The 26,521-nt window shown below is 36.7% G+C and overlaps 1 protein-coding gene across 1 annotated transcript; it reads left to right on the top strand.

Moving 5' to 3' along the window:
- Positions 1–661: 661 nt before the first annotated feature.
- LOC136850963 (uncharacterized) lies at positions 662–1,591 on the top strand. Its single transcript, XM_067124943.1, has one exon. The coding sequence runs from the start codon at positions 662–664 to the stop codon at positions 1,589–1,591; it is 930 nt and encodes a 309-aa protein (XP_066981044.1).
- The last annotated feature ends 24,930 nt before the right edge of the window (positions 1,592–26,521 follow it).

Here is a 26,521-nt window from a genome sequence, read left to right as displayed (position 1 = left end):
ACAGACCACAAACCCTTGGTTCACGCATTTGCAAAACAGGGGGATGCCTGGTCTGCATGGCAGCAGCGGCACCTAACCGCCATCTCCAAGTTCTGTTGTACCATCAACGGTGTCCCTGGCAAGAAAAACCCAGTGGCTGATGCTCTGTCAAGAATAGAAATCATTTCCCTTCATCTCAGCATCGACTTTGAAGTCCTCACAAGGGAACAAGAAGCGGACCCGGAGACGGCAGACTACAGGACAGCAGTGACAGCTCTCAAATGGAAAGATGTGCCCTTCGCAAACTCGGACACAACTCTCCTCTGCAACACCAGCACAGGCTGCCCACGCCCCCTGGCGCCCGCATCGAGGAGGAAACAAGTGTTCGACATCCTCCACAGCCTCTCCCATCCATCGGGGCGCACAACGGCATGCCTCATGACTGACAAGTTCATCTGGCATGACATCAACAAGAACGTCCGCCAGTGGGCAAGGAGCTGCACCCCGTGCCAGATGAGCAAAACATCCCAGCACACTGAATCAAGGATCAGCGATTTTCCTCAGCCTCGTCAGCAATTTGGCCACATCCACATCAACGTCGTTGGGCCCCTTCCGCAGTCGGGGGAGCCAGATCCTCCTGATGATTATAGACTGCTCCACCCACTGGCCTGAAGCAACCCCCATGGATGAGGCATCAACAACATCATGCACAGAGGCCCTCCTCTCCAGTTGGATAAGCCACTTTGGAGCACCAGACAGCATCACTACAGACAGGGGACCTGCCTTCCTGTCAGAGCTCTGGGTCTCCTTGGCACGCCTGATGGGTACAACTCTACACAGCACAACGGCATACAACTCCGCAGCAAACAGCATGATCGAGAGGGCGCACCTCTCTCTTAAAGCAGCTCTCATGGCACGCTGCACCAACAAAAAGTGGAAGGAACAGCTACTCTTGGTCCTGCTGGGTCTCCACACCGCACCGAAAGCAGATGGTGACACTTCCCCTGCTGAGAAAGTCTATGGGGAAACACTGGCTGTACCCAGAAAGTTCTTTCTGCTGTCGGTCAACGGTGCCGGCACCCACCTCCCGAGGTTGAGGGAACTTGCACAAAGGTTCGCGCCCTGCCACAAGACCTGCACCGACAGAACTGTCACCTACAGCCCACCCGCCTTACACTCCTGCACCAATGTCTTCATCACGGTGGACGCTCGCCGCCCGCCCTTAACCAGGTCCTACAGGGGGCCCCACCGAGTCATCAGGCGAGCCAGTAAAGCATTCCTCCTCGACATCCATGGGCAGGAGGACTGGATAACCATCGACAGACTGAAACCCGCATTCCTGTTATACAGCGAAATTTGCGAAGAAGCAGGCAGGCGCCCCAGAGTTCCCCCGCAATTCCTGCCTGAAGGAGCACCCGCTTCCCCACCAAGCGGGGCCCAGGATGGCCCAAAAAACACATCCAGCCATCCCCAGGTGTCAGCTCCACCCCGCGCCCACATTTCTCCAGAAGCAGGGGCCCGCTCCAACTGCCTCAGTGCCTCAATGATTAATGTTGATTTATCCAATAATTGCTCCTCTAATTATTGTCTTGCAGGGGGGGAGTATTTGTGAGGGCGACAAATCACGCCTCTCCTTCCTTGTGTTTTTCCTTTTCAGAAGTACATTAATCACATCATGTATTTTACCTGTCTATTTCAGATTCTTTGTGTACCTCATCTTATTCATCATTGTACAGCCTTTCTGCCAATATGTATATCTACCTTTCATATGTCCTGTAACAAATGTTGCACGTATTTTTATGCTTGCTAAAAAACACAAATCATGTAACAGACATAGCAGGGGGCCTCGGGTCACTCGCTACCTTTCTGTCCACTTTTTTGTCTTGTAAACACCTGTTGAGAATAATAAACGATCAGTCTTTCACTTCTGACTTTTCCTGAAGCTCACAATTTATATATATATATATATATATATATATATATATATATATATATATATATATATATATATATATATATATATATATATATATATATATATATATATGTATATGTGTATATATATATATATATATATATATATATATATATATATATATATATATATATATATATATATATATATATATATATATATATATATATATATATATATATATATATATATATATATATATATATATATATATATATATATATATATATTCATTAAAATATAATTATATTATATATATGTAAGTTTCTTGTATATATCTATCTATATACCTGATTTTTATATTATTGTTCGTCGTCATTTATGGTATAAATATATATATGTATTTATTCCATATATATATATATATATATATTTTTTCATTAAAAACAATTGCCTTAGTGGCCTCAATAAGTTTCTTGCAGGTATCTTCATACCACCTGAGTTTTTCTGATTATTGTTCGTCGTCAGTTTCTGGTGAAAAATACGCAGCCGTCCTTCTTCCATTTGTACATGTATACTATTTTTTCGTTAAAAGCAATTGCCTTATATGGCCTCAATAAGTTTCTTGCAGGTATCTTCATATATCAGAAGGCCCATAAATTCTTGTTTCAATTTCTTGCAACCAAATATTTAGACTTGCTTCTGTGCTTTCCAATTATATGTATGTATATGTACAGATGATATATATATATATATATAGAGCATATATATATATAACATTTAAATATGTTTATAAGAAGGCTTATAAAACACTATTTAAACAGGAAGAGACATTCATATATTTCAATACTTGCTATATATATATATGTTCACTATATATATATATATATAAATGTTATATATATATATATATATATATATATATATATATATATATATTTAAATAGTGTTTATATGGGCCTATCTTATATATATATACATTATACTATATATATTATATAAGATATATATTTTATATATATATATATATATATATATATATATATATATATATATATATATATATATATATATATATATATATATATATATATATATATATATATATATATATATATACATATATATATTATGTGTGTGTGTATATATATGTACATATATATATATATATGTATATATATATATATATATATATATATATATATATATATATATATATATATATAGTGTCTTCACGATTTATGCTACTATGTGTCTCTCTGCTCTCTTACAGTAAGACCCATAGTCCCATCCATTAAGGGGGGCACCCCATGCCCAATGGTAGCAGAAGTGAAGTGGAACTTTTTGGATGCAGCTCTGGATAGGGTTAAGCCAGGTAGTAGCATTAAGTGATGCATTGGGCGATAGGTATTCTATATCCTTGTCATAAGAACAATGTCCCTGTGCTCCCCTTTTTGCTGTTTCTCAATTGTTTTCCAGGAATTCTGGGTGCTCCCTCCTGAGAAGAGTTTGAGAAAGCCTGACAAGAAAGTGCCACAGCTCTAGCCCAACAACAACCAGATGTTTAAACTCCACACTTGCCACACCTAATCCTTTTATATCGAGCATCAACTCACTGGTCCCCAAGTGGACTGATGACGAGCCAGAGGCATTGTTGGAGTAGGTAGAAGTGCTCTTTGCAAACTGCACTACCACCAAGATGGAGAGGGCCTTACTGCTCTCTAAACACATGGAAGGTAAAGCCAAGGCTGCTATCCACTCGCAGGATAATGGTAAGAGTACAAACATGGATGAAGTTCGGAGGGTAATAACTAAGGCCTATGAGATCACACTGGAAATATGGAGACAGCGGTTTAGCGGCTTCCTGAAAGAAATCTTACAGACCTGGGATGAATGGGCCTATCACAAGACCCAAGTGGGTCAATGCTGGCTCAACTCCATGACGTGCACTGAGTTCAAAGACCTGTTTAACCTGATGATGCTGGAAGATTTCTTCCAGTGTGCTCCTGGGTCCCTCGCTGTGTACCTCAATGACAAGCAACCCAAAACACTCATGGATGGCTGTCTTATGGTTTATGATTGGGAAACCTATAACCTGTCTTCCAGCACGGCTCACTGCACATAGTGCCAGTTGGACATCTCTCAGGCCAGTTTGCCCAAAGAATGGGCCACCTTCCAAGCCACTATGCAGTTGCTGCCATAAAGTTGGACACTCTGAATCTGAGTGCCACTTTAAAGGGTGCTCTATCAAGAAGAACCCTCAGAAACTTTTTAGGAAACCTAATGGCTCCACTCTATCCACCTCCAAAAAAACCTCAACCCTCACTGACACCACAGCCAGTCCAGCCCCCAAAAGGACCCGTGCAGAGACTGTGGTCAGTGCAGTCACTGGACTGCCAGGTTTCCCACCTGTCTGAGGCATATGGCAAAGAATATGAGACTCATCTCCAGTACCCAGCCTCCTAAGGTAAAGAGTGTACTAATTTTAAAGGAGTGTCAGAGGGGCCCCACCCTCCGCCTCGATGGTACCCTCCCGAAGGAGGAACTGTTCACCATGCTAGACACTGGGGCAGACATTAGCCTGATAGCCCGGCCCCAAGTATCAGCTGGTGCAGGCATTAGGGAAGATGAAAGATGGACCATAACTTGGGTCGAAGAGGAATCAAAAGACATTCCAACAGTCCACCTCCAGGTCAGTACACCTTGGGGCCCCATGGAGCATTGTTGCATGAGGAAAACTCACCCATACAGGACTCTAATGTCCCTAGCAGGGCAAGCAATTTACTGGTCACCAGCACAGCTGCCCAGGTGCCAGAGCTATGACGGTCACAGCTGATTGCAGCTCAACATGAAGATGATGATCTCCTACCTTTACAGGAGGAGGCATCCAACCAGCTAGAAGACCTAAAGGATCTAACCAAGGATGGTTACCTCCTCGAGGACAAGATCCTCCACAAGATCTCCTGAGGACTGGAGGAACCTATGCATATCATACACAAGATGGTGGTAGTGCCGCGGAAACTGCAGCCCCATGATGGACTAGGGTGGCCACTTCAGGGTTAACCACACAGCAAAGTTGCTGGAGGGAAAGTTTTACTGGTCAGGGTGGTGTAAGTTAGCTAAGACTATTGTCGTGTCTTGTCCCTCCTGCCAGCTCACGGGGAAACTGAATGAGGTGGTCCCAAGGGTGCCTATCCAAAACATTCCGTCTGTCAGCTTCCCCTTCCAAGACGTGGTCTTTGACTACTATACGCCAGAGGGGAGCAAGAAGCAGAACACCGGGAACTCCCATGTACTGATGATCATCGATCAGTTCACCCGATATCCAGAGGCAATACCTGTGTGGAGCACCAGTTCCAAGAACGCAATAAAAGCCTTGGTCCATTTCTTCTGGCGGTTCGGTTTCCCTGCCACAATCCGAAGTGATGAAGGCAGATATTTCATGTTGAAAGAGTTCCGGGATTGCCTAGTTAGCCATGGGATAACTCACCTCCACTTGACACCTTACCACACAGAGAGCCAGGCCATGATCGAGTGGTTCCATCAGACACTCGGCACCCGACTTTCCATCTTAGTGGAAGAGAATGGAGCAGGGTGGGAGGCGAATCTGCCTCATGCCCTATTTTCCAACTGGCAGGCTCCGTCAGAGACCCTAGGGTACAACCTGTTTGAGCTTTTATTTGCTCATTCCACACGGGTGCCCCTTAGACATTCTGTATGAGGTTTGGGTGGATCCAGAGAAGGCGGCATGGGCAGAGAACCTACCTGCCATCCAGTGGAGCCTCAGAGCAGCCTGGGTTGCAGCCAAAGTTCGTGAAGCAGCAACCCAGGAGCATGTTAAGCTTTGAGGTCAGGAAACAAGTACTGGTATTGCGACTGGGAGCCACTCACCCCCTTGAAACTCAGTTCACAGGCCTCCACAAGATTCTGGGCAAGAAGGGACAATTAAATTACACAGTGGACTGTGACAAGAGGAGAGCAAAATGGCTCCACATCAATTTGCTTAAGCCATTCAGGGAGAGAGCCACCTCAAGGTCGGCTCCACAAGAGCTCCCTCCCTCTAGAATGATGGTCAGCTTGATGGGGAAGGTTCTCCCACCAGAGAAGAACTCAGAAGTCCTGGCAAATATCAATTATACCACACCAGGACTTGGTGAGGCCAGGAGACAGGCCATCAAGGCTCTCCTCTCCAAGTACCCGCAGTTGATGAAGGACGAACTGGCATGCATGTCGATGACAGAACACACCATTCGGCTGGAGGACCCCACATGGCCAATTGCACAAGAGTACTATAGGGTAAACCCTGAATGTACCGAGATGATACAGGCACAGGTTTAGCTCCAGCTAGACCTGGGCTTGATCAGAAAGTGCCAAAGCACCTGGGCCTCCCCAGTGGTGTTGTTTCCCAAAAAAGTTGGCAGGGATTGGCTGTTCATTGACTTCCAAGAGTTGAACCCAGTGACAAAGCCAGAACCATACCCTCCACCACTCATAGAGGTCTGCCTGAACAGCCTAGGCCAGGGCCCCTTTCTAAGTAAAACTGACTTGGAAAAGGGGTACTGGCAGGTTCTACTGTCACCGGACTCCTGGTCCTTAACAGCCTTCTCGACACCATCTGGGCACTACCAGTGTCGGGTCATTCCTTTCAGCCTGAAAAACGCTCCGAGCTGCTTTCAGCGGCTCATGAATGAAGTATTGTTAGGCATCCCGAACTGTGTGGTGTATCTCAATGACATCGTCATCTTTGCCAACTCGTGGGAGGAGAACTTGCAAATTCTGGCCCAAGTATTCCAGGCATTTCCAAGAGCTACCCTGGTGGTCAACCTAAGGAAATGCCAGTTCGGGGTGGCCGAGATTACATATCTGGGCTACGTCGCAGGCAATGGCATGTTGATGCCAAATGACACAAACATCCAGGCCATCAGGGAGATGCCCTAGCCTACCACAAAGAAGGACACCAAACTTTCCTTGGGGATGGTCCAATATTTCAGGCGTTTCATCCCGAACCTCTCGGAAGCAGCCGCCCCCATAACCAATTTTTTCAAGGAAAACAAAGAGTTTGAATGCTCCCCCGCATGCAAAAGGGCTTACGATCACCTCACAGAGATCTTGATCAGTAAGCCTGTACTGAGAATCCCAGATTACAACCAACTGTTCTATTTGGCATTAGATACAAGTGACATAGGTGTAGGCTCCGTCCTGATCCAAGAGAAGGACCAAATGCGTCACCCTATTGCCTAATACTCGAAAAAGCTGAACTCAGCACAGATGAGGTGCAGTGCTATCAAAAAGGAACTCCTGGGGCTGGTCTTAGCGATGAAACACTTTGAGGCCTATCACTCCAATTACAAGTTCCCAGTAACTGTCCTGAGAGATCACAATCCGCTGGTCTACCTGACCAACTTCAGGAATCAGAATAAACAATGCATGCAGTGGTGTCTGGATCTACAAGAGCACAAGTGGCCAATTCAACACATCAAGGGCACCGATAATAAAATAGCTGATGTGCTCTCTAGACACTAAGCTCCTGCCCAAACCTTGGTACATAGTAGTAGTAGTAACGTTGTAATTGTAATTAAATTAATTTTGTTAATGGAGTAATGATAAAATATTGTCCCATATATTAGAGCAAGTAACTCCTGACACTCTTGGCACAGTGTCTCATTTAGTAGTGTATGCCAGCCACCAAGAAATCCAGAGGAGGTTGCTTGGGTACCTCTCTCATGGGTTCTACTTCCATGTCAAATAAGATGTATTGAGTTAGAACTATCTTCTAGCTTCACAAGCTGAAGGACCTGTCCTAGCTACTCATACATGACATTGCACTCGTTAACCCTTCAGGCTGCTTATTCTTTAACATGTTTGTGTATCACATAGCATAAGAACTTTTGTGATTTGTAATAATACTGCATTGTAGTTAGATTATTGTCACTTAAATTGGATGCTGCTGCCAGTGCCTGATGATAAGTCATGTTAATGATAAAGTGCAATTTTTGTAAATTTAAAACTTGCAAGACTAGGAATGCAGTTTCTTCCTTCCAGATTTCTATCATCATTTTCCTCATGAGACAGTGTTAAATAACCATGACACCTTGAAGTTAGTGTTAGGGAAATATCTTGTGAATGTTAAGTTGTCCCCAAGGAGAGGTTGCTAGTGATGTTCATATTTCCATCCAAGAGAGTTGGCACTAGATCACCTTAGTTATCTTCATTGCATGGACAAGACCCATTAAGGGAAGGAAGTAATATAATCAAGATGAGCAGCTTATTTCTAGTACAGGCCTTCATGCCAGCAAAAATGGAGTGGAATGCCTGAACAATTAAATTAGGAAGAGTCTGTTAATCAAATTTATGCTACTATCATCCCTCTACTGTAAAATATCTTTTACAGTAAGAACTGAAAAGATGTGATATTGTGACCCCACACATTGTATGATTACTAGACTATATTTGTCTTTATTTCTAAGATCTCTTAGTTTCTTCATGTGGAATACAAAAGTACATTCCTAAAATTATAATGGAAATAGAAATTATTATGCAATAAAATTACACTGTTTGTATACATGATAATAACGGGTGCAGCTAAATGAAAAATATATAGGGTCAAAATGCCAGGTAGTAGGATTAAATGATTCATTGTTTGGGCTAGGAATAATAATAATTCTAGGAGTCAGCTCTTTGGGCACATCTTTGTCACACCTTGATAGACCTCACTAGAACTATTTCCCCTAGCTCCTCTTTTGTGCTGGTTCTCAGTTGTTTCCCCAGGAATGCTGGGCACTCTCTCCTGAGAAGAACTGGCCACTGGAAATAGAAGCCAAGTGGGTACCCAAGCCAGGTAGTAGGATTAAATGATTCATTGGGGGCTAGGCATTCTAGAGCTTATAGACTGAACAACATCCAAGAAGTGGCCGAGAGAAGTCAGTCATAGCTCAGTCACCAAACAGGCAGAAAGTCTGTATTATTAAGTCCCGAATCTCGTGCAGTATCTGTCTCGGCACTCTGCCACCAACTGGTGTAATTTTGAGTCACAAGGGACTCGGATACAAGCAGTGTCTTCATTTGCTAACTGATGACACAGTGGATCATCTAGCTATTTTGCAAAGTGCACTTGCAATCTGGATTGCCTGAGACATGTTATCTTGTGTCCCTCGCGTTTCTGCCTGTGAGAAGTTGCCATAGAGGGGTAATTAATTCAACTTTCCTTCTGTACAAGCCATCTGCTTCTGCAACTCATAACAAGATAGTAAAATTTTGTATTCTTGGTCCAGTTAAAAGTGAATTTTGTTTTCATTTTGCTGTTGCATTTGCCTAGCTAGGTTGCATACCAGTAATGATTTATTTCCCCTGCTTTAACTGTGTGAAATAAAGTAATTTATTTTAACTAAAGGCCTCCATGGCCAACTTTCTTTTCATCTTAAAGGTATCAGTAAGGTAAGTCATCTTGTGTGTTGCTTTTATTAAACATTTTATTCTGAGTAAGTGACCCTATGGCCAAATTCAAATTCAATACTCAGTTAAATTGCCATCACCAGCCAAATATGTAATATATATATATATATATATATATATATATATATATATATATATATATATATATATATATATATATATATATATATATATATATATATATATGTATATATATATATATATATATATATATGTATATATATATATATATATATATATATATATATATATATATATATATATATATATATATATATATATATATATATATATATGTATATATATATATATATATATATATATATATATATATATATATATATATATATATATATATATATATATATATATATATATATATATATATATATATATATATATATATATATATATATATATATATATATATATATATATATATATATATATATATATATATATATATATATATATTATATATATATATATATATATATATATATATATATATATATATATATATATATATGTATATATATATATATATATATATATATATATATATATATGTATATATGTATGTATATATATATATATATATGATGAATTATCACTTTTGTACGTGATTCATTTATCACATTACCACAGGTGAAAAATAAGAAACGGGTGTAGGTCTGACCGGTTTCGACTTTATTTCCAAGCCATTGACGAAGGACTGATACAGAGTGTGAGAAGTCACAAATATATACTACAAGAACAGTACTGACGAACATACACAACCGTTAGAGGCTCCATATCCTATTCAGGCCGGTGTCGAGGTAGGAGTGTCCTTTAAAAACTCATTTGGCTAAAAAATCACAATAGACTCTCAGGGACATTGCTGATAAACAGACCATACCCACCTCAGATCCACCTGACAGGTGTCATGGAGGCGGAGTTTGGAAACTCATTAACATTACTACCCTCGTACTGTGTTTACAAATATGATAATCCTATTTTCATATATCTCTACTGCCTACCTTAAAGTTTAAACAATTTACAAATTTCTTTTGATATTAAAGGATCAAGTTTATACATCCCTTGACTGATATTCATATTATGGTTGTAACTTTCTTTTATGAAGCTAGATTCAATGATGTTCCTTTCCAGTGCATTATTAGAATATACAATCCTTTTGCCCCTTCCCAGTTGATAGCATGATTGTTCTCACTAACATGCACAAATATACCACTGTTCCCTTGTGCATATCTCTCACACATTTCTTATGTTGTTCAATTCTTTTTTCCAGTGCTTTCCCGGTTTGGCCAATATAAAAGTTGTCACAAGACTTACACGGAATTTTATATACACACCCTTTAATATTGTCTGGGAGTTCTTGATAAGTACATTTTCATTGTTGTATTGTTCTTAAATGCGACATTAACACCAAAATTCTTAAGAAGATGAGGATATCTTTCATACTATTATTATAAGTTAGAACAAGCAAATTTTTTTTGTGTTGTAAGGTTCTTTCTGGTTTTGATACATAGTCTTTTTGCCGCTTCAAATGCACTGTTTAATACACTATCAGGATATTTCAATTTTTGCCTGCAATCCTAATCTTATCTATTTCATCATCTATATATTCAGGGCTACATACCCATAATGCTCTTAAAAACATAGATGAAAACACTGACTTTTTAACCTTATTGCTTTGTCCAGAATAGAAATGCACATAGGAAGAAATATTAGTGGGTTTCTATACACACTATATTTAAACCCACTACTATTTCTTCGTATGAGGACATCCAGAAACAGTAAGCACCCATCATTTTCCATTTCCATCGTGAATTTAATTGATGGTACTAATTGATTTAACTTAAACAAAAGTTTTTACATCTTGGTTCCCAGGCCATACACAAATTATGTCGTCAACATACCTAAACCATGTTACATTACGTGGGATTATGTTGTTTAATATCTTCTTTTCAAAATTCCATATATAAGTTACTTAACACTGGGGATAGAGGGTTTCCCATTGCCATACAAAATTTTGTGAGTAAAATTTACCATTAAATTCAAATTTACAATCTTTTACACATGATTTAATCAGTTCAATTAAAGTACTTTTAGAAAATGGGATATCCAGCTGTGTGTTCTCTAACAATTCAGATAAAACGCCATCAGATCATCTATTGGCACCTTTGTGAATAGTGATACAACATCAAAACTTACAAGCCTGGATTCACCTATTAATCTCTACACTATTTAGTTTATTTATCAGGTCCACATTATTCTTGATATTTGCATTTAGATGGTACCTACTAATGGGTTGAGAATATCTACTAAGTACTTCTTTAGCTTGTATGATGCGGAACCAACTGAAAAATAATAATTGGCCTGGCAGGAAAGTTTGCTTTGTGAGTTTTTATTGTACCATACATGTATGGTAGCGATGGGGAAGGTCACACACAACTTCTTTATAAGGTACTTTCGTTACCTTTTTAACAGGTTTTCACTTTCTTATTGAAACCACTATTCACATTGTCTATCGGGTTCTTATTTAATTCTTTATATGTGTTATCATCACCTAAAAGATTTTGCATTTTTCTATATATCCACTTTTATTTAAAATTACAAGGGCCCCTGATTTATCTGCTTTTGTCATGTGTATATTTTTATCTTTTTCAGTTCATTAATAGCCACCATAAATCTTTTGGGGACGTTTGTGGTGTCTGATTTTTTTCATACTTCCATAAATCACTCCCTTAACCATGTTCACTTCTTCATTCGTTAAATCACTATATTTTTCCAAATTACACAGTCCTTTAGTTATTTCCACACTGTTCCTTCCGCCAGAGATAAAGCAAAGTTTAAACCATAGCCTAAGGCACTAGTTACATTTCTATCCAGCTGTTTGTTTGATAAGTTGACGACACATTCATGATTGGCGTTGTTGGTCCAAGGGCTTCTTTCAATCAACAGTTTCATTTTATTATCGTGTTTCCGTTTCAGTTTCCGATACACTTGATTCCTCATCTTCACATGACAATATTCACGGAGGGAATCTCTCCAATCTGGTGGTATTGAGGCTTCAAAATGTCGTCTTTTCCTCGTGAGATCTTCAAAATTCTTTTTGGTTTCCAATGTTTTGATGTTGATATGTTTTTCCAATATGGCACGTTGTATTTCACCGAAGGGTTGGTCTTCTAATTTCAGCAAGGAATTGGTTATGAACGATCTTGGTATCACTTGTTCATCCCGACATTCACGTAAAAACCGCAGGTGTTCCTTGTTGGTATGAGCTTGAGTGAGGGCGTCGGCAAATTCTCTGACGGCATATTCCAAGATGGGGAAAAGAACACAGAAAGATCGGAAGGAGCGCGTGGTATCCATTGATGATTATTATCACTTTTGTACGTGATTCATTTATCACACATTACCACAGGTGAAAAATAAGAAACGGGGTGTAGGTCCTGACCGGTTTCGACTTTATTTCCAAGCCATTGACGAAGGACTGTGTTCTTTTCCCCATCTTGGAATATGCCGTCAGAGAATTTGCCGACGCCCTCACTCAAGCTCATACCAACAAGGAACACCTGCGGTTTTTACGTGAATGTCGGGATGAACAAGTGATACCAAGATCGTTCATAACCAATTCCTTGCTGAAATTAGAAGACCAACCCAATTCGGTGAAATACAACGTGCCATATTGAAAAACATATCAACATCAAAACATTGGAAACCAAAAAGAATTTTGAAGATCTCACGAGGAAAAGACGACATTTTGAAGCCTCAATACCACCAGATTGGAGAGATTCCCTCCGTGAATATTGTCATGTGAAGATGAGGAATCAAGTGTATCGGAAACTGAAACGGAAACACGATAATAAAATGAAACTGTTGATTGAAAGAAGCCCTGGACCAACAATGCCAATCATGAATGTGTCGTCAACTTATCAAACAAACAGCTGGATAGAAATGTAACTAGTGCCTTAGGCTATGGTTTAAACTTTGCTTTATCTCCTGGCGGAAGGAACAGTGTGGAAATAACTAAAGGACTGTGTAATTTGGAAAATATAGTGATTTAACGAATGAAGAAGTGAACATGGTTAAGGGAGTGATTTATGGAAGTATGAAAAATCAGACACCACAAACGTCCCCAAAAGATTTATGGTGGCTATTAATGAACTGAAAAAAGATAAAAATATACACATGACAAAAGCAGATAAATCAGGGGCCCTTGTAATTTTAAATAAAAGTGGATATATAGAAAAAATGCAAAATCTTTTAGGTGATGATAACACATATAAAGAATTAAATAAGAACCCGATAGACAATGTGAATAGTGGTTTCAATAAGAAAGTGAAAACCTGTTAAAAGGTAACGAAAGCCTTATAAAGAAGTTGTGTGTGACCTCCCCATCGCTACCATACATGTATGGTACAATAAAAACTCACAAAGCAAACTTTCCTGCCAGGCCAATTATTAGTTCAGTTGGTTCCGCATCATACAAGCAAGCGAAGTACTTAGTAGATATTCTCAACCCATTAGTAGGTACCATCTCAAATGCAAATATCAAGAATAATGTGGACCTGATAAATAAACTAAATAGTGTAGAGATTAATAGTGAATCCAGGCTTGTAAGTTTTGATGTTGTATCACTATTCACAAAGGTGCCAATAGATGATCTGATGGCGTTTTTATCTGAATTGTTAGAGAACACACAGCTGGATATCCCATTTTCTAAAAGTACTTTAATTGAACTGATTAAATTATGTGTAAAAGATTGTAAATTTGAATTTAATGGTAAATTTTACTCACAAAATTTTGGTATGGCAATGGGAAACCCTCTATCCCCAGTGTTAAGTAACTTATATATGGAATTTTTGAAAAGAAGATATTAAACAACATAATCCCACGTAATGTAACATGGTTTAGGTATGTTGACGACATAATTTGTGTATGGCCAGGAACCAAGATGTAAAAACTTTTTTGCTAAGTTAAATCAATTAGTACCATCAATTAAATTCACGATGGAAATGGAAAATGATGGGTGCTTACCGTTTCTGGATGTCCTCATACGAAGAAATAGTAGTGGGTTTAAATATAGTGTGTATAGAAAACCCACTAATATTTCTTCCTATGTGCATTTCTATTCTGGACAAAGCAATAAGGTTAAAAGTCAGTGTTTTCATCTATGTTTTTAAGAGCATTACGGGTATGTAGCCTGAATATATTGATGATGAAATAGATAAGATTAGGATTGCAGGCAAAAATTGAAATATCCTGATAGTGTATTAAACAGTGCATTTGAAGCGGCAAAAAGACTATGTATCAAAACCAGAAAGAACCTTACAACACAGAAAAATTTGCTTGTTCTGCCTTATAATAATAGTATGAAAGATATCCTCATCTTCTTAAGAATTTTGGTGTTAATGTCGCATTTAAGAACAATACAACAATGAAAAATGTACTTATCAAGAACTCCCCAGACAATATTAAAGGGTGTGTATATAAAATTCCGTGTAAGTCTTGTGACAACTTTTATATTGGCCAAACCGGGAAAGCACTGGAAAAAGAATTGAACAACATAAGAAATGTGTGAGATATGCACAAGGGAACAGTGGTATATTTGTACATGTGTTAGAAACAATCATGCTATCAACTGGGAAGGGGCAAAAGGATTGTATATTCTAATAATGCACTGAAAGGAACATCATTGAATCTAGCTTCATAAAAGAAAGTTACAACCATAATATGAATATCAGTCAAGGGATGTATAAACTTGATCCTTTAATATCAAAAGAAATTTGTAAATTGTTTAAACTTTTTAAGGTAGGCAGTAGAGATATATGAAAATAGGATTATCATATTTGTAAACACAGTACGAGGGTAGTAATGTTAATGAGTTTCCAAACTGCCTCCATGACACCTGTCAGGTGTGGATCTGAGGTGGGGTATGGTCTGTTTATCAGCAATGTCCCCTGAGAGTCTATTGGTGATTTTTTAGCCAAATGAGTTTTGGTTTACCTCGACACCGGCCTGAATAGGGATATGGAGCCTCTAACGGTTGTGTATGTTCGTCAGTACTGTTCTTGTAGTATATATATTTGTGACTTCTCACACTCTGTATCAGTCCTTCAAATCAATGGCTTGGAAATAAAGTTGAAACCGGTCAGGACCTACACCCCGTTTCTTATTTTTCACCTGTGGTAATCTGTGATATATATATATATATATATATATATATATATATATATATATATATATATATATATATATATATATATATATATATATATATATATATATATATATATATATATATATATATATATATATATATATATATATATATATATATATATATATATATATATATCATCATATATGTAATAAGTATGTATATATATATATATATGATATATATATATATATATATATATATATATAAAGCAATATATATATATACTATATATATATAAAGATATATATATATATATATATATATATATATATATATATATATATGTATATGTATATATATATATATATATATATATATAGCAATGATATAATATATAATATATATATATATATATATATATCTATGTGAATATATATAGAAATCATAATACACATATATATAACAGAAATATATATATACTCACGTCGATATATATATAGGTATATAGGTGGATATATATATATATCCATATATATACAATATATATATATATATATAAATATATATATATATATATATATATATATATATATATATATATAAACTATATTAGATATATATATATATATATATATATATTTTATATATATATATATATATATATATATATATATATATATATATATATATATATATATATATATATATATCTATATATACCTATATATGTATATATGTATATATGTATATATGTATATATATATATATATATATATATATTTATATATATATATATATATATATATATATATATATATATATAATTTATTTTTCAGTCTACAAACGTCCTTTAATATCCAATTCACTCTACCTCAGAAATAATATATTTTCATATATTATATATTATTTCATATATGTTACCGAAGGGGAATTTTTTTAGTTGATAATAAGTTCGTCGTCCCGTGGGCTCGAACCAACGAAAGACAAGAACTCAAGACTATAGTGACGCCTTTACCCACACAGCCAACAAGTGAGGTATAAGTTGATACCGGCTCCCACCTACAAATCCCCGTCGAACTAAGGTATTTGTATTTAGAGTCAATATCAGCCCACCTCTGCCATGCTGACCATGTAGTGCGTTTGTCACACACAGCCATATTATGACTTTTTATCACATCACCGTGATTCACATACAAGCATTAAGCTACAAACGTCCTTTAATATCCAATTCGCTCTACCTCAGAAATAATATATTTTCATATATTATATATTATTTCATATATGTTACGAAGGGGAATTTTTAGTTGATAATAAGTTACTCGTCCCGTGGGCTGAACCAACGAACAAGAACTCAGGACTACAGTGACATCTTTACCCACAAATTCGGCCAACAAGTGAGGTATAAGTTGATACCAGTTCCCACCTACAAATCCCCGTCGAACTCAGGTATTTGTATTTAGAGTCAATATCAACCCACCTCTGCCATGCTGACCATGTAGTGTATTTGTCTCACACAGCCATATTATGACTTTTTATTACATCACCATGATTCATATACAAGCATTAAGCTACAAACATCCTTTAATATCCAATTCGCTCTACCTCGGAAATAATATATTTTCATATATGTTACCGAAGGGGAATTTTTTTAGTTAATAATAAGTTCGTTGTCTCATGGGCTCGAACCAACGAAAGACAAGAACTCAGGACTACAGTGACGCTTTACCCACACGGCCAACAAGTGAGATATAAGTTGATACCAGAGTTCGACGGGGATTTGTAGGTGGGAGCCAGTATCAACTTATACCTCACCTGTTGGCTGTGTGGGTAAAGGTGTCACTGTAGTCCTGAGTTCTTGTCTTTCATTGGTTCGAGCCCATGGGACGACGAACTTATTTTCAACTAAAAAATTCCCCTTCGGTAACATATGAAAATATATTATTTCCGAGGGAGAGCGAATTGGATATTAAAGGACGATTGTAGCTTAGTGCTTGTATATGAATCACGGTGATGTGATAAAAAGTCATAATATGGCTGCATGCGACAAACGCACTACATGGTCATCATGGCAGAGGTGGGTTGATATCGACTCTAAATATAAATACCTGAGTTCGACGGGGATTTGTAGGTGGGAGCCGGTATCAACTTATACCTCACTTGTTGGCTGTGTGGGTAAAGGTGTCACTGTAGTCCTGAGTTCTTGTCTTTCGTTGGTTCGAGCCCACGGGACGACAAACTTATTTTCAACTAAAAAAATTCCCCTTCCGTAACATATATGAAAATATATTATTTCCAAAGTAGAGCGAATTGGATATTAAAGGTCGTTTGTAGCTTAATGCTTGTATGTGAATCACGGTGATGTGATAAAAAGTCATAATATGGTTGCGTGCGACAAACGCACTACACGGTCAGCATGGCAGAGGTGGGTTGATATCGACTCTAAATACAAATACAGGCAGTCCCGGGGGTTTGTATTCGTTAGAGGAGCAAATATATTCATCAGAAATTATTTTGTGGCTTGACGCATGTTATTTTTCTTTGAAATAAGAAATGGCCCCAAAATGGCAGAATAATCATAATTTGAAGGTTTTTTGATGTAAAACTCAATAATAATGAGTTTACTTGTTTTCAATGCACCTAGAGCATTAAAATTAAGGTTTTCTTATGATTTTTGACGATTTTCGACGATTTTTCCGGCTTACGACGATTTTCGGGTTATCAACGCAAAAAACCCCGTCAGTCCGGGGACCGCCTGTTGAGTTCGACATTTGTATGAGCCGGTAAACTTAAACCTCACTTGTTGGCCGTGTGGGTAAAGACTGTAGTCCTGAGTTCTTGTCTTTCGTTGGTTATTGAGCCCACGGGACGACGAATTTATTATCAACTAAAAAATTCTTTTATAAATGAAAATATATTATCAGGTAGAGCGATTGTTATTAAAGTCGTTTGTATATATATATATGAATATATATAAATAGTCATATATATATATATATATATATATATATATATATATATATATATATATATATATATATATATATATATATATATATATATATATATATATATATATATATATATAAATACATGACTTTTTTATCACATCACCATGATTCACATTCAGTCAAAGTAAAGCTACAAACGTCCTTTAATATCAATTTGCTCTACCTTGGAAATAATATATTTTCATATATGTTACCGAAGGGGAATTTTTAGTTGATAATAAGTTCATCGTCTCGTGGGCTCGAACGGTTAAAATGCGTCCACTGTAGTCCTGAGTTCTTGTCTTCGCTGGTTCGAGCCTGCGAGACGACGAACTTATTATCAACTAAAAATTCCCCTTCGGTAACGTATATGAAAAAATATATTATTTCCGAGTGTAGAGCGAATTGGATATTAAAGGACGTTTGTAGCTTACTGATTATATATATATATATATATATATATATATATATATATATATATATATATATATATATATATATATATATATATATAGTCATGTGGGTCGGTCAGTTAATTAGTTTGATAATTAGTTAGTTGGATTTATATCGCCTTGCTTTACCTAAGACCCTCGTAATTCTGTCAATTAAACTCTAAAGGACATATACTGGATAGATTAGGTTGCCAGCTGAAAACTAGTTTAACAGGGAGCAGGTTTATTTCATCCACATGAATAAATTCATCAGAACTACTGGAAGACTAGTTTCAACAAAATTGACAATAAAAAGGCTATGGATTATTTACAGGAGCTAACAGCAGCTCAAAATACCTAATCAAGACAAAATAACTCGGTGCTACATAGAAATGAACGCAACAGATTGATATGCATCTTCAGAAGCTTTATAAGGCAGTTAAATGCAGTGAATGTCTAAATGAGGGTTCTTGGCACTGTTGATGCAGATTCTTCTCCAAGCAAAAGAATTTGTTCAGGCCCAAGACATACACACTTCTGGAAAAGATGTATCCAGATAACAATCTTGCACCACAGAAACTCTCACTAATCATTACCTAATCACAAGGGGATGAATCTTATATCAAGAATAATACTTTTGACACTTTCGGGGATAAGTTATGTGATTTCACTAGACAATAGTAATTGTACTTAATATATGACTTCATAAATGGGGTATGTTTTACTAGGATTTTTTAGTCAGTAACTGTTTAAGAGAGGAAAATTTGAACAAGGAAAATAAGAGTTTCACGTGAAGGAAAAGAGAACTGGGAGTAATTGTCACAATCAGACTTACCACTGGGTAAGATAATGCAGTGGTCAGTTGCATTACGATTCCTGGGTCTATTTGGAATAACAATTGTCTCTCTCATGCTGAACAAAAGGAGAAAGAGACAAAGCGAGCTCAGGGAGAGAGGGCTTGCACGCCCGACTCCTAGGATGTCTACAGAGAGAGTCTCTCAAAGCTGAGGCAGCTTCTTGCTGCTTGCTTCAAACTCCTCCAACCAGGGTCTGACCTGAACTGACAACATACTCACCAGTACAAAAGTAAAAAGAGACTAAGCTAAGGGAACATTACCTCTAAGGACTGTCCTAGCAAAACATATCCCTGATTAATGGCCCTCCTAGCTAAAATTCTCGCCCGTTGGCCGGGAGTGTATGTTATTTTAAAAACAATCCCTGGGTTCCCGCCTAACTTCTCTCAAGTGAGCAGCCTACATGGTCTCCCCTTTACTTTAATAAAGTTTAATTTATTATTCTACTAGGAGGCAAGGAAGGAAGGTCGAACAGTAAATATATATATATATATATATATATATATATATATATATATATATATATATATATATATATATATATATATGTATATGTGTGTGTGTGTGTGTGTGTGTGTGTGTGTGTGTGTGTGTGTGTGTAAAGGCCATTTCTTAGCCTATACTTGATTTAAGTCTCTGTTTTATGAACAGAAGTTTGATCTCGCTTATCCCGAGATTTGAAGTGATAGCGTGTAGCGTGAGCTACTTCATCAGTTGTATCTTTCCCTAACTAAAATCTAAGGACTACTGGAATGAGATACTAAGTACAAAACTAAAACCCTTCATTGACAAAAAACAACGAAAAATAACTTCTTAAAAATTACGAAGAATGAAATCCAATGTTTCAACACTACTATCAAAAATTCTTCTAAGGAAATAAGGTTCCAAAATCATAAACACTCAAATACCTAAGGGAATACAGAAAATAACTCATCTGCAAAAACATAAACAGGTCAATTGATAAATCCAGGTCATCTCAAATGTCATATCGCTCCCATCCTTGTAGGAGGGAGAGAGGAATAAGGAATAGGTTTGGAGTGGAACAGAAATACTCCACAAGTCCTCTGGGACAGTCTCCATGTGAAAAATCACTCACATCTTCAGACACACATGAAACGGATCTCACAAGTCCGCTTCGAACAACGGTTCCTCCCATTATACTCATTATGTAATGCACGAACGAACGTACTTTTGTATGACATCATTCAAGGTCAAAGTTTGGCAAGACACGCCTCTGTACTTCAAGGCGTCACGAAGTACACGTACACACCGTACATTATTAAGAAGCATCCTTCAAAACCGGATTTTGTAACCGGTTCACTGATAGAACGTTTTTGGCTGAAAACGCATTTTCCAGCTCGTGTCCTGTCACCAAGGTGGTTTCTTCGACCCTTGTGGTATGCGAATGTTTCAGCATTTTCCTATTTGCTGCGTATAGTGAAAATGGACCCTGCGAATAGCTGACCCAACTTTTCAAAGGTCACCTTCGCGAGCACTTACATATATATATATATATATATATATTATATATATATATATATATATATATATATATATATATATATATATATGTGTGTGTGTGTGTGTGTGTGTGTGTGTGTGTGTGTGTGTGTGTGTGTGTGTGTGTAATTCTAATAGCCACAATGCCCTCTTAACTTCTCGAATTCTTCGTGCTTTTTTGGATGTGCTTGTAACTACGAAGCCGTAACATCCAAACGCAAGAAATTGAAGAGACTGTGATTGCCGGTCGCGGGAGATGAACCCGCGTCACCTTAACCACAAGGAGGTCACGTTGCCGACCTGACCAAAGGCAAAGGCAAAGGCAAAGGCAAATTTTGCAAAGGCAAAGGCAAAGTTTATTCTATCGACCCCTTCCGGAGTATGAGAATTACAAAATTACACAAATATATATATTTTACACAAAAACTACAAAAAGAAGAGACCAATAGATTACAACTATATTTATGTACACATATATTTAGCAAGTACATATTTAAAGCATAAAAGGTATTCTGACAAAGGAAAGTACATACATTGAAAATAATACCAGAATAATGGAAATCCTAGAAAGTATTAAATCTAAACTAAAGACATTATAAGGTTAACAAACTTTGCAAGTCTTTTCAATTCTCTAGCACTACTTGTATTGAGGAGCAGATTGAATTTAAAAGTGGTAGGTCTTCTACAATAGTAGGGCTTAAGGTATCTCTCTCTATTTCTTTAATCACAGGACAAACTAAAACATAATGATATTCATCCCCAACTTCAGTGCTGTTGCATAGTCTGCAAGGGTGCTGATTCTCCAGTCCAGAATATCTTTCAGTTGCTACAGGAAGTTTGTGGGTACCACACCTATATTTACTAAGGGCAATTCTTTCTGGTATATCTAAATTTATAAGATACTTTTCTTGGCCAAATTCAGTCTTAAAAAGTTTATAATTACTACACAATATATTTCTTTCTACTTCTGCATGCAACTGTTGTCTCTCTATATCTTTGAGTTTCATTTCTAGGCTATTTATTATCCACGTGTGATTGAAATTTTCTGGGTGTTCCCATATATTTGACATACCACATGAATCAAGGATAGTTTTAATTTTATGGATCCAACTAGACTTATACTCATTCGACTCGTACAGAATTCTAAGAAAACGATAAAAAACATTTGACAATTTAGACGCCTTTGATTTTACAATTCTCAACCAAAATCCAATCATCCGTTTGCAAATAGATATTTCAATTTTGAATCTGCCAAGATCCCCATATACCATGCAGTTTGCTGTTCGCTTGTTCACACAGAGCTGATTTTTCATGAACTTCTTGTGAAATGTTTCAACATGATCTAGTTTGTGGTAACCCCATATTTCACAGCCGTAAGTCAAAATTGGTACGACTAGAGCATCGAATAGATCACAGTTGATATCAATGGGTAATTCAAGTTTTTACATTTAATTAACATACTAAATAATGCTCTACGTGCTTGAATGACTTGTTTCTTAATAGCTTTATCCATTTTACCATTATAATTAAACGTAGTGCCAAGGTAAACATAATCATCTACCATTTCGATGCTCTCCTCACCATATTTAAAATTCGGGGCATTTCTAACTTTTCCTCTAGAAAATACAACTACTTTAGTTTTTGAAACATTAATTTGAAGTTTCCAAGTATCACAATATTCTTTTACTTTGTTTAAGGCATTTTGTAATTCCTTTGGGGATTCAGCCATTAAAATAGTATCATCAGCATAAAGTAAAACATAAATACGCAAAAACATTTCAATATCAATACTACTTAATTTTTCATTTATTTCCCTTGAGCACATATCCATCCCATTATACCCCCTGCTAAGAGAAAACTCAAAATCATTTAGGTAGATGACAAAAAGTAATGGGGAAAGATTCTCACCTTGTCTTACACCTATGTTACATTCGAAAAAGTTAGAAATTTTGTGATTCTGCTTCACACAGGATTTTGCATTATTATACATATTATATATGACAGCCATAATATTACCGTTAATGCCATGTGAGATTACTTTTCCCCACAAGGACGACCTGTCAACCAAATCAAATGCTTTTCTGTAATCAACGAACAAACAGTATATTCTCTTTTTCGATGGAGATAGAAATTAACAAGTGAATGTAATACAAAAATATGATCTAGAGTACTATATCCCTCCCTAAAACCAGCCTGCTCCTCACCAAGTTGACCAGTGCTGTCAATATAATCAGTCAACCTTTTATTGACACAAGCGGTAAAAGCTTCACTACACAGCTCAGTAGTGTGATACTATAGTTATCTGGGTCGTCAGGGGATCCTTTTTCTTAAATATGGGTTTTATTATCCCTATACACCAATGATATGGAACAATTGAGGAGATCAACACTATGTTGAAAATTTTGCATATCACATTTAGCATATCATGAGGGCAGTTTTTAAGAACTCATTTATAATATTATCAATACCACATGCTTTTCTACTCTTAAGTTTTTTTATTTGAATTTGTCTCTCATCTACTGTAAAAACTCTATTTAATTCTTCGTTAACTAACTGGTTAATAATGCTTGGGTCGAAATTATCAGGTGTTCACTCTCATCAGGTTCAACATTACCTCGACTGAGTTTAGCAAAATAATCTCGAAATGTTTTAAGTGCAATTTTACAAATCAGCTCACTCTTATCAGTATTCTTTAACAAATCCCAATAATCCTTACTACTACTTTTTCTCAGATTTCTAACATTTCTATGAATTTTTTTTTTTTTTCTGAAAGATTTCTTAGCTTTATTAATTATTCTCTTATATGTTTTAGCTCTAGCTTTCAGTTCGTTTCTAGCTTCATTTGTTTTGATTTTCTTAAGCCTGTTTTTTACTTTCATATATTCAGTTCTTTTACTAGAACAGTCTTTGTCAAACCATGGTTTGCTAACCCTTTGCAATCCCCAGTTTTAGGTTTATTTTGATAAACTTTTTTACAAATGCCAATGTGTTTGGCAGGGTCAATATATAATTTTCCTAAATCTTTTACAATATCATCCATAATATTCTGGGTTACATTCAAAGGGTTCAGTGAATCTAATTTTTGGTCTAATAAGTTAGTATCTCTAGTATTGAATGCTTCCATATATTCATTTTTTATGTCATTTATCCATTTTGTTTTAAGTTCTTCATATTCAAAGTTATTCATATCATGGGTTTCCTTACTATCTAAATCTAAATTTTCTTCCTTCTGTATTTCCGGTGGTCTCATATTACAAGTCTCTTCCAAACGTAATACCATAGAGAGGGCCGAGTGAGTATCGGACAGACACCTGTCATATTGCTCAACATTAAAATCCGTCAATGCTACTCATAAGTTTAGGAGAAACAATAAAATAGTCAATACAGCTTTTACCATTAGCTGTGAAACAAGTGAAATCCCCCACGCCACTGTCCCCCCCCCCCCCTTCAAATCTCCCGTTAACTACCTTAACGTCAAACATTTTACACAGTTCAATTAAGTTACGACCATGGTTATTGGTAATTACATCACTGTTATAGCGATCTGTGCTAAGACCAAGAGCTTCTAATTCCTTTGAGCTAAACAGACATTCATCAATAAAATCATTTAAATCGATATTTTGCAAAGGGGCATTCTCTATTAAGTCATTAAGTAAGCCTGTTCTTGAGTTAAAATCACCAGCTAATATAATTGGTAACTCATATTTTACATTCAAGTTCATAAGATCATCAGCAATAACATCAAAGATATTAGATGAACAATAAGGTGATCCTCGTGTGGAATATACAAGGCACAAATAATAATATCATTCTGTGTTTCCTACAATGAAATCTTACACATAATAAAGAATCAGACACTGTGTCTTCGATCAATGTAACATATTTTTCTCTATCTCTTCTAATTAACATACAGATTCTATGTATACCTCCATACGGAAGAGTAATATCATTTTTTTTTCTTAATAAAATGCGAGTACCCAGGGAACAAGTCATCGTCGATATAATGACATTTAGTTTCAGATAAACAAATAAAATCAAAATCTTGTACAAATATCTCAAGTATACCAAATTTGGCTTTACTGTGTAGTCCATTAACATTCAAACTAGCTATCTTCAGCTCAGAGAATAACTTATATTTTGCATAGTTTTTATCCAAGTTATCTTTGTTGGTATCAATTCCATTTCCACTGTCCTGTCTCGTTTCCGTATCCGTTTCATTTATGAAGGGGTCGCACCTCTCCTATGTAAACTGTAGAGTTAGGCCTGACTGTTCACCTTATCTTCTTTCCATCCTATCTTATAAAGATCCTCAGGGGAATTTACCCTGACTCTTTCTACAGCAAAAATTGTACCATCCAAACTGTATGCCTTCGTCATTTTTAAGGGCTTGTAGCATTTTGTTTCGAAGTGGTGTAAGATCATCCGTGATGAAAACTTTCGGTCCTTGGCGTCTACGCAGTCCACTTTTGTTTTTCATAAGTAAAAGCTTGTCTTCGCGCCTTACAAACCTTACAATAATTGGTTTGGTCGCTCCTCTGCTCGGCAACCGGTGGGCAATACTTATATCTGCTCGTGTGAAGGTTTTCACAGGTGGTTCCCTATTATTTTCTGTACGTTTTCTATGAATATTTATGTTTGAAAATGGGCTTTAGGTGCGATATTGAGCAGCAGTAAACAACTCGGTTACCATGGCAACCGGGGAAAAAAATCGAAAAGGGAGTATGGTAGTAAAATTTTCTTTGACTCATAAAACGCACAAAGAACCAATAGTACTCCACAGATCACTATTGCCACTCAATCCCGGCACTTCAATGGACATGCACAGCAATTATAAAAGCAAAATATCAGCTATATCTCACTTAAATCACACCCAGATCAGGAGCCCTCTTTGTTTACGTACAGTTACCGCCACTGCAGAGAGAGAAAGGATAAAAGTCTATTACCTCTCGTACATACATATGCCTGTCGTTTTCAGATATATTTATTAGAGCTGGAATAGACCCATCCTCACCATCGTAGTCAAATGGGCAATCGTTTTTATTGCTTTTTAGGCTGAAATATACATGGAGAATTTACTGGTCACTTTTACCAGACACATGAAATTCTAATAGCCACAATGCCCTCTTAACTTCTCCCGCGACCGGCAATCACAGTCTCTTCAATTTCTTTCGTTTGGATGTTACAACTTCGTAGTTACAAGCACATCCTAAAAAGCGCGAAGAATTCGAGAAGTT

Source organism: Macrobrachium rosenbergii, chromosome 23 (assembly GCF_040412425.1).
Source record: "Macrobrachium rosenbergii isolate ZJJX-2024 chromosome 23, ASM4041242v1, whole genome shotgun sequence".
Classification (NCBI taxonomy): Eukaryota; Metazoa; Arthropoda; class Malacostraca; order Decapoda; family Palaemonidae; genus Macrobrachium; species Macrobrachium rosenbergii.
This window is presented reverse-complemented; position numbering and strand designations above follow the sequence as displayed.

What these genes read in the sequence shown, in the direction of transcription:
- LOC136850963 (XM_067124943.1), top strand. Translation starts at nt 662, where the DNA reads ATGGATGAGGCATCAACAACATCATGCACAGAGGCCCTCCTCTCCAGT.